Source organism: Bufo bufo, chromosome 8, assembly GCF_905171765.1.
Source record: "Bufo bufo chromosome 8, aBufBuf1.1, whole genome shotgun sequence".
In the NCBI taxonomy this organism is placed as follows: domain Eukaryota; kingdom Metazoa; phylum Chordata; class Amphibia; order Anura; family Bufonidae; genus Bufo; species Bufo bufo.
In genome coordinates this window covers 180,816,837-180,829,995 of record NC_053396.1, presented here as the reverse complement: position 1 = coordinate 180,829,995, position 13,159 = coordinate 180,816,837, and the positions used below count along the sequence as shown (strand labels likewise).

Genomic DNA, 13,159 nt, shown 5'->3' with positions numbered 1-13,159 from the left:
TGATCTATCATCAATATCACATCGAAGGGGGTCCGACACCCGGCACCCCTGCCGATCAGCTGTTTGAAAAGAAGGCTGAGCTTGTGTGAGCGCTGCCTTCCTTTCATTGTTTACCCGCTTGCTGTCCACATTGCAGCGACGAGCAGGTGTAATTACTAGAAACCGTCCCATTCACTTTTATGGGACGGCTCCTTCCTATTCAAGTGTATACTACAGAGCCATCTCATAGAAGTGAACCCCTGCTTGCCACTGCGGTGTTGACCGCGAGCAAATATTAAAATCCCGGAAAACCCCTTTAATTACCAAAGATATAGGAAGAAGTAGGGGACAGATAGGAGAGAGTATTCTGTACAGGCATTTAACGAGAAACAACCGTACCTTCCAGACAATTGCAGAGGGGGCGAGAGCTGTACTTACATGCCGCAATCATCTCCACTGTATGAAGACGAACAATGGCTACTGCAATTGTTTGTCACCATATAGATTCATTGTTTCTGGGTAGCAGAATGCGGTTTACACAGAAATGACCATATATGTATCGGCATAAACAATGATTTCACCTGATGAACGAGCACCTATCAGGAATTGGACAAATGTTTTTTTCCTGAAAATCCGCCCAATAATAGTCCCATGTAAATTAAGGCTGCAGAATCAGACTACACAGGGTTTGTTTGTTGTCTGTTACCATGGAGACGCAAGTGATTTTATATGCATATTCTCCAACAGGGTAAAGTCTAGTCGATATACTATGAAATTGTTTTATGCAAAAAACTCTTTATGCCGTTGCAGAATACAATCTGTCGATTAGAAAATCAATGTAATAACGTGAAAATACAAACAGATATCTGGTGCCTGACTGTAGCAAGCAGCATTCAGACTCACTGGCAATAGAATGGCCGACACAGCAGAAGTAATGCGCGCTCTGCTAAAACCATCACCGAGAACACAAATACATTGTAAAAGGCCAAGATCACACAAACTAGATGCTGATGACAGGACACCAGCCCCAGAGATCCTCACAGGGGCGAACAGCGGGCATCCCTGCTTCTATTAAAGTACAAATACACACATAGTGTCCTATTTCTCAAAGTCTAAACAGTGGACGTGTTAAAGGGCGCGGCAGGTGCAGAGAGAGCAGAGCCTCTAGGTGTAATGGTAACGCCCCCGTTGCTCCTAGAGGCTCATTTGCATATATTAAAACATCATGTTTCTCAGCAATGCGGACACATATGAACATGGGACCAACACAGATGCCTTCAGCTGCCAAGTGCACATGTAACAGGTCAGCCAGTGTCATAGGGACAAAACTGCTGACAGATGCCCTTTAAGATAAAAGGGATTATCATGAGATTGCACAGCAGTCAGACCCTCCTAATTCAGCTGAATTGTAACGTGAGCCTAAGGATCGACAGATGTGTCAGTACCATTTGTCAGTAGGACTTTTACTATCTATAACTACGCTTAGAAACCAACAAAAAAAACACGTCTGTTTTTAAAGGGGTTTTCCAAGTGTATTATACTGATGATCTATCCTCAGGATAGGTCATCAACATCTGATCAGTGGGGGTCTGACACCCGGGACCCCTGCCGATCAGCTGTTTGAGGAGGCCGCAGCACTCCTGTGAGCACAGCTTCCTCCTTGCGGCATGAGGTCCAAACGGGCTAGATAAAAGGTAGCCATAATCCTGGAGATCCCCTTTAAAGTGAATCTCCAGCTTTTATCTTCATATTGTTACTAGGGACATAATTCTTTGCAATTAATTCCTTAATAAACGTTCAAAGCAGTCAGAGCTTTGTTTTGCTGATACACAGTTCCAAATCCACTGCAGAGGCAGAGATGTAAAAGAGAACATGCTCACTGCCTGCCTCCGCCACTAGAGGGGGCATAGGATCTTCCGGCATTGATAACACAGTTAGCTCCCTCTAGTGGCAGCAGCAGACAGCCAGTATTTCACATTTTCAGGACAAATGGAAAATTGTCAGCAAACAAATGACAGCCATATTAGCCGTTTCCCCTACTTTTACTGGCACTTAACTTTTTGGGGGTAATTCATTCTTTTTTATTTTACACACTGTCTCATTACAAAGATAAATTACTGATAAGCAGTATCAGTATGCGTATGGCAGCAGAACCTGTAGTCCCGATCCTGGCCATTGTCAATGCTGACTTTTTCTTCTCCTTCAAGGCCCAGAGTGCGGCAGGGCCGTGCAGACACAGAAGATGCACGCACCAAACGTACCGTCGAGCTCTGTAGCTGCAATTTACTATGTCAATATAGTCACTGTGTCTAGAACATTTATGCAAAAGAATGGATGTGCATACACAAATGACGGGAAGCAAATGAGGAATTAACCCCCTCTGACAACCTCAGACAGAGATTTTACTTCCAGAAAAGTCATTGACACCACGGCTGAGGCTGGAACTAATCAATAATCAAGCTATACTGTACATCTATTCATTCTAGCTAACCTCAGTACATTCCGACCTTGTGAAAATATTAATCCACACCTTAGTGTTTTCCCTGTTTTGTTGCATTACAACCTGGAATTAAAATGTTTTTTAAAGGCGTTTTTGGGAAGTCCGGTATTGATGACCCATCCTCAGGGGAGGTCATCAATGTCTGATCAGTGGAGGTCCATCTCCCGACACCCCTGCCGATCAGACGTTGAAGAGGTCGCGATGCTCCGGTGAGCGCTTCGGCCATCCATTGTATAGTGGCTGTGCCTGGTATTGCAGGTCAGGCCCGTCCACTTGAATGGGACTGAGCTACAAATAGGCCATGTGACCATCATGTTCATTGGTCACTAGGAAGAGGCCCCACTTATCAGTTAGGTCATCAATATTCTACTCCTGGAAACCCTTTTAATTTACATTTTATGTAATGAACCTGACAAAATTGGCCAAATTGTAACATTGAAATGAACCCCCGAATATAGGTCCTGTCCAACCAACGAACCAATTGTGTCACAGTAAAAAAAAAAATATATATATATTTTGCACTTTCAAAGTGGTAGCCATATGTGTCCATCAAATGATTATAAACAACCCAAAAATCCATTTTAATTGAAATGCCACAAAACAGGAAAAACACCAAGGGGAGGGGGTGAATACTTTCACAAGGCTCTGCACAATAACAAGGGATTGGTGTGATGGCAATGTAGAGGTTAATCCTGGTTACAGAGGAGAAAGTCAAACAGGTTTCAGGAGAGAGGAGTGTGTGAAAGGTCAGTGTGTACTGATACTGAAGCAGGCGCAGGACGCCCCTCCCCGCAGCACAATACTACACCTACACGCGGTATGGGCACTGCTACACCAGGCCAGTGAAAGGCACTGATACTAGTGGCCACTGAAAGAGCCAAAGAAAGGCAACCCAAAATGGGCGCCACCAGCCCTGGCCGGTTAACGGTACCGATAGAACATGGGCACTCGCCCCCCCCCCCAAACCCGGAATAAGGCATTTTCACTACACCTCAGCACTACTTAGGCCAGGCCAGTTAAAGGCACTATAACGTGACAAAATATAGGCACTACTACTCCAGGCCAGTGAAAGAGGTTGCACCATTACAACAATTTTGTCCCCTATCCACAGGATAGGGTATAAATGTCTGATCGATGGTGGTCCGATTGCTGGGGCCCCCACAGATCACAAGAATGGGGGCCCATAGTCCCCTGTTTGAATGAAGCGGCGGTTATGCATGTTTGCTCCGCTATCTCTGGTAGTCCCATAGAGTTGAATGGAGAGGCGGACACCCATCTGCCGCTCCATTTAAATAGGGAGCACAGGCCCCCGTTCTGTTGATCGACAGGAGCCCATTTCTAATCCTGGACAACCCCTTTAAGAGACACCCTTACGTGTTTAGGTTGTAATGCTGTTGAAGCATCTTGATGCTGCAGCGGCAATCTGTAACTTCCTATAAAAAACCTCTGGTTGTTCTCCTTAAAGATGACTAAGGCGTCATTCACACGGCCGTATGCGTTTTGTGGTCTGCAAACTGCGAATCCACAGAATACGGATACCAGCCGTGCGCATCCCGCACTTTCCTCGGTCCCTACAAATGCCCATTCTTGTCCACAGACTAGAATAGGACACGGTCTAAAATTTCCGGGAACGGACAAACTGATGTGGACAGCACATGTCCGCATTTTTTGCAAGCATATGGAAATTAATGGGTCTGCATGCGATCAGCATAAGGCCTCTTTCACACTACTGTTTTTTTTTCCCGTTTTGCGGGCCATTTTTTGCGTTCCGTATACGGAACCATTTATTTCAATGGGTCCGCAAAAAAAACGGAATGTACTCCGTATGCATTCCGTTTCCGTATCTCTGTTCCGTGCAAAGATAGAACATTAAAGTCAATCGGTACGCAAAAAAAACTGAATGCATACGGAAATGCATCCGTATGTCTTCCGTATCCGTTTTTTGCCGAACCATCTATTGAAAATGTTATGCCCAGCCCAATTTGTTCTATGTAATTACTGTATACTGTACATGGCATACGGAAAAACGGACCTCAAAATACTGAAATAGCCATACGATAGTGTGAAAGAGGCCTAAAAATGCGAACTGGATGCGGACCCATAATACAGTCATGTGCATGAGGCCTAAAAGAGAAGTAAAATGACTTTAGGACCTATAGAAAACATTTATAACAAGGGGAGTTACATGCATGAATAAAAATACTCCAGAATAAGTGCAGGTAGGTTTTTTGCTGTGTTTTTTATGGTGGTTTTTTTCACACATTGGCCTAGATTTACTAATTCTGTAGATGGCGTAACCTTCGATCGGCACCAGATTTATCACATGTGGTGCAGGGACAGGCACTTTTTTCTGACTCTATGGCCTCATGCACACGGCCGTTGTTTGGGTCAGCATCCGAGCCGCCGTTTTTGCGGCTCGGATGCGGACCCATTCACTTCAATGGGGCCGCAAAAGATGTGGGCAGCACTCCGTGTGCTGTCCGCATCCGTTGCTCCGTTCCGAGGCCCTGCAAAAAAAAATACAACATGTCCTATTCTTGTCCGTTTTGTGGACAAGAATAGGCATTTCTACAATGGGCCGCCTGTTCCGTTCCTGCAAATTGCGCTTGTGTGTCCCGCGTTTCTTATTTCTCACAGACCTTCAGCTTATATTTACAGCTGGCGGTTTTACTCCAAAGAAAAAATGCAGCAAAAAAAAAATCAAAAAATGAAACAAAAACAAAACTGTGTCTGAAATCTAAGAGTGCAACCATTTTTGTGACTGTTTGAAAAGACGCAGTTGATAAACCTGCCTTAAATTAGCTCAGCCAACTTTCTCATCAGCTTTTCAAAACTGGAGCGAGTGGTGTAAAAATATAAAATGTCACATTTCGCAAAAAAGCCCCAAACCCTATTTTACATCTTTTTGAAGTGGAGGGCCTGATGTTGCAGGTGTCGCCAGTGTCCTAGATGCAGTATAAGGGCTCATGCACACGAACGTATTTTTTTTCTGATCCGTTTTTTTTACTGGTCCGTATGTGGAACCATTCAATTCAATGGGGCTCGAAAAAACCCGGAAATGACTACATGTGTATTCCTTGTCCATACGTCCACATGTCCGTTCCGCAAAAAAAATAGAACATGTTTTATTCTTGTCAGTTTTGCAGATAAGGACAGGCATTGTTACAATGGATCCACAAAAATATGGATGCAACATGGACGTCACACAGATGTGAGCCGTTTTTTTTTTTTCCGGATCTGTGTTTTGCGGCCATGGTATGACACTATCTGGGCACTGTTTGGCTTTAGATTTGCTACTGCTTTCAGTAAATGGTCGCTATAGGACAATCCTTGCACTATTAGGCCTCCTGCACACGACCGTAGGTGTCCCGTTGCCGTATTACACGGGCACCGTTCCGTGTGCATTCCGCATCATGAATGCGGACCCATTCACTTTAATCGGAGATGCGGAATGGAAGCACGGAACGGAACCCTACGGAAGCACTACAGAGTGCTTCCGTGGAGTTTCGTCCTGTACTTCCGTTCCGCAAAAAAAGATAGAACATGTCCTATCTTTTTGCGGAACGGCCGGATCGCGGACCTATTAAAGGGATTGGGTCCGCGATCCGCTGCGGCGGCCCCCCCATCCCCCCCCCCTGGTCGGTGTTCGTGCATTGCAGCCCGCAGCACGGCCACGGGGAACACGCGTGGTGTTAATCTGGGCACTGTGCGGCACAATTTATCCTGGTGCCATGACAGTATATTCATATATAAAGTATAGTAGATACTAAGGTAAAGTCCAGTGAAGTGGTGTGACCAGCACATGCTGTCCTGCTATCCTGATGTATGCTGTGGTAATATCATAGCACGTTACGATAAGTGACAAACTCAGTTCTGCTACATCTATACTAACACCAAAATGACATGGCATGATGAACGTACTACGTTCACCCAAAAAACAAACACTGAGGGGGGGGTTATAAAATATATACAAATATGATTTTCTCCAATCTACCTTAGCATATATTCACATTACGCAGTCAAATTGAGAAATAACAGCAAAAAAAACAAAAATGTTCTTGTGAATTCACTATAAGGCCTCACTCATACGCACAGCAGAGCAGGCAGCGAACCGAGCCCATATGGCGTTACACTGCAAAGTATTTTTGGATGATTCTAGATGAATTGAAGACACAGTATCACCCAATAGACTTCTATGGGCGACATATTATGGCTTCAGACCACTCATAGCATATATGGGGCTATAATACAGCCGTGTGCATGAGCCCTACTCTGCAGAACGACGCCAATGCGAGACAAGCTGGAAGCGGTGGAATTTTATTAACACAGGACGTATGTAATATAATAAGCTGATAAAATTGTATGTAAATTGATATCAAACACTAAGGTCAAAAAGCTGCAAAATTGCTTTTACATTATGCCGTTATCACGTACTTCTATTACATGCAAATTAGCATGTTCCACTATGTGCGATTACGGCCCACTAATATTTCATTGCGGATCACTTTTTGGGAACACAATTACATAACCCCCTCTCTGTTGAAGAAATACATGTACTTCAATACATACTGAAAAATATTAAATGGAATTATTAGGCTGATATAGGATGAAGGTTTTTGTCACAGACTCGATACCAGCTAAAGCTAAGGCCAAGTTCACATCTGCATCGTAGGCGCCGTTAGTCGTCTCCTTCTCAGACTCCATATAAAACATGACAGGGGTTGTCAATGAAGGACACAATTTAAGAGGTTGGCAAGGATTTACTTGCCCCCTGCGGTTCAGTTTCTTCTCTGTTGCTCCCTGGCTCTCTTCATTGGATTTCTGGTCCCCGTGCACAGACGTGGTCACATGCGCCTGCTGCAGCCAATGACTGGCCTCAGCGTTGACAGATCCCCAAGCTGCATGTGACCCAGTGACACGACACACGGGGGACACATCACCATTGCAGCCAGTCACACATATTAGATTGTTGGCCAGTACTGCTGAAAATGGTGGGTTTGGCCGAGCATAATGTGTATGTGGGCCTTTAGTGTAGAAGCGGGTTCTCCTCTATCCATCTGCTTGATTCAAAACATTGGTGATTATTTAAAGGTTTTTTTTTTTACCCTATGGAAAATAAGATGATAATAATCTTATGCTATATTGCAAGGATATTCCATAAATTAAGGTTGTGGGGGGGGGGGGGGGGGCCCTACCTCTGGGACATCCCCTAAAAAGGCCTCATGCACATGACACGGGGTTCCGTTGTTCCGTGATCCGTTTCCGTTTTTGTTTCCGTGTGTCTTCCTTGATTTTTGGAGGATCACCAGACATGGAGGAAAGTGAAAAAAAATCTAAGTCAAGTTTGCCTTGCAAATTATAGGAAAAAAACGGACGCGGACGAGAATCTTGTGTGCCTCCGTGTTTTTTTACGGACCCATTGACTTGAATGGGTCCGCGAACCGTTGTCCGTGAAAAAAATAGGACAGGTCTTATTTTTTTGACGGACTGGAAACACAGATCACGGACGCGGATGACAAACGGTGCATTATCAGAGTTTTCAACGGACCCAATGAAAGTCAATGGGTCCGCAGAAAATCACGGAAAACGGAACAACGGACACGGAACACAACAACGGTCGTGTGCATGAGGCCAAAGGGACTGGTCTCCTCTACAGGGGCCCCATCTGCGCAGTGAATTAAAACACAGCCCTATCCAGGGGCGGTCTATATTGCAAGGATATTCCATAAATGAAGGTTGTGGAGGGGGTCCTACCTCTGGGACATCCCCTAAAAAGGGACTGGTCTCCTCTACAGGGGCCCCATCTGCGCAGTGAATTAAAACACAGCCCTATCCAGGGGCGGTCTATATTGCAAGGATATTCCATAAATGAAGGTTGTGGAGGGGGTCCTACCTCTGGGACATCCCCTAAAAAGGGACTGGTCTCCTCTACAGGGGCCCCATCTGTGCGGTGAATTAAAACACAGCCTTGTTCAGGGGCAGTCTGGCCATGGACTCTACAGGGAAATTTCCCAGGGGGCCGATGCCCAGGGGGGCACCCGAGCCCTCCTCATGGCTGCCAGACGGGTACATAACAATTAGACACTCTCAGCATTAATAATTAATCAGGTACTTATGCCTCTGGTTGGCAGCTGCAGGAGTCCTTCTGAATTCAACTGTATCGCCATCCTCCTAGTTGAATACTGTATCGGGGGAGGCAGCTATTCTGTGCTGCACTGTGGTATTTGGTGCTGCTGGGGCAGTATTTTGTTCTGTATTGCTGGCCCCACCTACTTCTCTTGTCCCTGCCTACATGTGTTGGCCCCACCTACTTGTGTTGCCCGCCTTCTCTCAATTTGGAACCACCTACAACATGGGGACATCGGGTGAGGAAGTATTCTGTGCTGCACTTTGGTATTTGGTTCTGCTGGGGCGGTATTTTGTTCTGTACTATGGTGTTGATGGCCCCACCTACTTCTCTTATCCCTGCCTACATGTGTTGGCCCCACCTACTTCTCTCATCCCTGCCTACATGTGTTGGCCCCACCTACTTCTCTTATCCCTGCCTACATGTGTTGGCCCCACCTACTTCTCTTATCCCTGCCTACATGTGTTGGCCCCACCTACTTATGTTACCTGCCTTCTGTCAATTTGGACCCACCTAAAACATGGGGTCACTTTTAGTATTTTTTTGCAGGGCCACTAAGTTCCCCGACCCTCCCTGGCCCTATTCACTCACGTCAGTGCAGGAGCTACAGCCCTTAACTAGTGCTGTGTCCCTTTCATTCGGAGTGTCAGTGGGTCCAACCCCCACAGATTAGGAAGTGATGTTATATACTAGCAATATGACATCACTTCTTAAACTGGGAAAAACCCTTTTTTGTTTCATGGGCTACACATGCCTGATTGGTGGGGGTCAGTAGGATGGTTCTATATCCCATAGGCTTGGCATGTCCCGTCAACACTTCAACAAGTACAGGCGTCCACTCATCTCTGTCTATCGTATATCAAAACAATATGACATAAATGCTGTTCATGAGAAAATCCATTTAAAGGGATTGTCCCGGATTATAGCTCTTTTGAATTAGCCACGTAGCATGTGGTACCTAAGGAAAGAATCATACTTACCTGCCCTCCGCCGCTCTGTTCGTCGATCTTCGGGTCCTTGGTTTGTTTACTTCTAGCTGGTGAACAGACGGGGTCAAGTGTTCTGCTGCAGCCAATGACTGACCTCAGCAGTGACACTTCCCCAAGAGGCACAAGACCCGGCAGCAGTGTGCCGCCAAAGCCAGTCATCCATACCACGCAGGGACGTAGCTAAAGGCTCATGGGCCCTGGTGCAAGAGTTCAGCTTGGGCCCCCCCCTTTCGTCAGTGCTTTGTGGCTAGGGGGCAGGGAAGCACATAGCCTTCGTGCTGACTGAGGCAAGAATTGAAACATTGAAAAATTCTTGACCTAACCCTTCCCTCCAGCCAGAGGTGTAACTTAACCAGCATGCGCTTTCTATAATACCATGTCTTCTTATATGGCACAAGGGTCTTTGGGCCCCCTCAGGCTCCTGGGCCTGGTAGCGACTGCTACCTCTGCACCCCCTATATCTACGCCTCTGATACCATGGCTGGAAGTAAATAAGCCGGGTACTGTAATATCATTGAACTGAGCCAGTGCACCAGAACGGAGCAGCGTGAGTATGAATTTTTTCATTAGGTACCAAAGTTACCGGTGCTATTTTAAAAGGGCCATAATCCTGGAGAACCTCTTTAAGTCTATGACGTGGTCCTACATGGGCCAAGTCACAAATTTGACATCACTGACATAGCTATAGGGGATGCAAAGGTAGCAGTTGCATGAAGTTCCAGATGCCTGGTGGGGATAGGGTTGAAAGGTACAACTGGCCTAGATCTCCACTACTACGTCCCTTTAAATGACTAACCTGTCCATAAATATGGAAATATGAATGAATAACCTTCTACAGGATCAATAGCGTGAATGATGGCATGCTCTGCATTTCAGCCCATAGGTCACATCTGACCTAAATTATGACATTTAAAAATGCTAAGAGCACAGGGAGAGGCAGACAAGAACCCAAGAACCCTACGCCATCATCCACCCACATAAGACAACAGGCACTACCTGTTTTCATAGACACTTACTGTTGCTGGACTTTAGGTCCCTGTGAATAATGGGTACAATGGCATCACTGTGAAGATACTTCATGCCTCTTGCGATCTGAACAGCCCAGTTGACTAGTACGTGAGCTGGGACTTTTTTTCCAGCCAAAGCCCGATGTAATGGTCCACCTCTTGCATATTCCATGACCAAGCAAAGATGCGGAGGTGTTGTACATACTCCTTTCAAGGCTATAATGTTGGGATGGTGCAACATGCAAAAAAGTTTGGCTTCCTGTCTGACATTTTCTGCTGTCACGCTGATATCTTCGTCTGGGTCATGCCGAACTGCCTTAACTGCCATCTCTTCTCCTCGCCATATGCCCCTGTAGACCTTCCCGAAACCTCCCACCCCAATGATTTCCTCCAAATCCAGCTCTTCAAACTTTATCTGCAGTGGATGAGGGAAATCTTTCGGGGTGGCCTTCCAGGTGGTATATTTAAGGTCACTGACCACATAGTTGCTTGGAAAGATGCCTACTTTGTCTCTAACTTTTCCAGTCCACCAACCTTCATCACCAGAGACTGTAGAGTCCTTGGAGAGGATCTCCACCAAGTCACCTCTTCTTAATGTTAGTTCTTCTTCTGCCGTGGCCTCGTAATCGAAAACTGCTGTCCACAAAGGGTTGGAACCTCCATAATCCTCCGTATCATGCCACATCCCATTTTCTTTTGGGTCTTTAGAGTTTTGCCACAACATGGTCTCAGCTTTTGGAAAGCCATCCATACCTGCAGATCAAGGTAGGGAAGTTCTCATTTTACTCCATGCTAATCCCAAGATTGCACTTGTCCAATGTACCTACTTCCATAATAAAGAGATTTAAAGACGTCCAAGACCAGTTGCGCATATAGTGGCCCCTGACTAAACCCAGGATCAACTCCATTACTCATTTTTCCATCCATCTTCCAAAGGACACATTCTGCTGATCAAGCCGCTTTAGTAAAATTGCTTAGGCCAAGCCAAATCCTTCAGGTACATCAGGGTGGAGGTTTCTGAAAATTCAGGTGAATTAGGTGACTGTCTACGATCCTGGAACTTCAAGTCTCTGAAAGCTTCAAACAGGAACTGTGAGGGATTAAAAAAAGTTAGATGTTAAAACCTCATTAAAATCATTAAAGACATCTTCAAGGTGGTGAGGAACATCTACGTTTTGTACCCACCTCCCAGCAGACATTTAATAGTGCGCCCATTTTTACCAGCTTCCTTCCTGGTCTATAGGGATCAGGAAGGGTTAAAACCCAGGTCTGTGTTTATTTGATCTATAGAAATCCGATGCTGCTGTTTGACACCGACTGTCTACCTGTCACACGGCATTGTCACGGGGATTAAGGTTACATTTTCTTACCTACCAACCATTCCTATACCTTCAGTGGACACTTATGGGAATGGAGTAAGGATCGGAGCCCTCTATGTTTTTAATTTAAGGATATCGCATGGTCGGATGTGATCAGACCACTATAGGAATCCTATATAAAATACACAAAATGGATGATATTAGCAGATCGGTGGGCTCTCTACTTATAAAGTGAGGGATCTGCTCATAGGATCTGACCGTCAGGAAGGGATCAGTTAGTGCCGGGTCAATGAGAGGATCACCTGACGGGATATTAGCAGCAGCACAGGGTTTCTAGATCTGACTTCTCCTGCTCGAGTGCAGGCGATATATAATTCATTAAACCATGCTCCGTTCCGCGTTATCCGATATAATATTAACACATACGATCCGCTAGATCACCTACCTCACATGTCCACGATTGGGGTCTGATCTATCATGGAAAGATGATCTCTTGCAGCATGCAGGGACCCAAAAGCAGCAATTGCAGCCAGGCTCAAATTCCTACAATCTTCACATCATCTCCAGCATCGTCATCCTCCTCAGTCCTCTATGAGAAGGTGATGGCTTCATCCTTCTCCTTCATCACCTGCAGGAATACAGCTCTAGCTCCTGTCTCTCTCTCTGGGGTAATGGTTTCCATTCACCTTACCCAGGCTGTCAGCTGTTTCAGGCACAGCAGATACACAGCCACCCCCTCACCTCCCTGCTTCTGCCCTAATGCATTGTGGGAGTTGTAGTTTCTTGTAGTTGTGGTGCAAAGAGACAATTACAGAGTGTGACCAGCAGGTTGTGCCCTGCAGTCGTGTGCCACCTGGACGCCGGGTCCTATTGTCATATATGCAGGATTTACTTGTATGTTCGAGTAGTACAGAAGACCAATGGATGTACCGATTACCTAATTTTATACTGTGTGTACTTGAGGAATATGCATGTGACATATAGAAAGCGCTCTATTATATTGGAAAAATAAGTGTTTTGCGGTCCGTTTTTAACGGATCCGTTGTTTCCTTTCCGTTTTTCCGTATGCCATATACAGTATACAGTAATTACATAGAAAAAAATTGGGCTGGGCATAACATTTTCAATAGATGGTTCAGCAAAAAATGGAACAGATACGGACGCATTTCCGTATGTGTTCCGTTTTTTTTTTGCGGACCCATTGACTTGAATAGAGCCAAGCACAGTGATTTGCGGAC

At 45.5% G+C, this 13,159-nt stretch overlaps 1 protein-coding gene across 2 annotated transcripts in view; it reads right to left on the bottom strand.

Moving 5' to 3' along the window:
- Positions 1-12,635, bottom strand: part of MAP3K10 (mitogen-activated protein kinase kinase kinase 10) — a 44,696-nt gene extending 32,061 nt beyond the window's left edge. For both annotated transcript variants that reach the window (XM_040405076.1, XM_040405077.1), the window contains exons 1-2: positions 12,367-12,635; positions 10,612-11,692 (exon numbers count right to left, since the gene is read on the bottom strand). In XM_040405076.1, coding sequence (XP_040261010.1) covers positions 10,612-11,353 — 742 coding nt within the window. In that variant the 5' untranslated portion in view covers positions 11,354-11,692; positions 12,367-12,635. The remainder of the gene's footprint in view (positions 1-10,611; positions 11,693-12,366) is intronic.
- Positions 12,636-13,159: the final 524 nt, after the last annotated feature.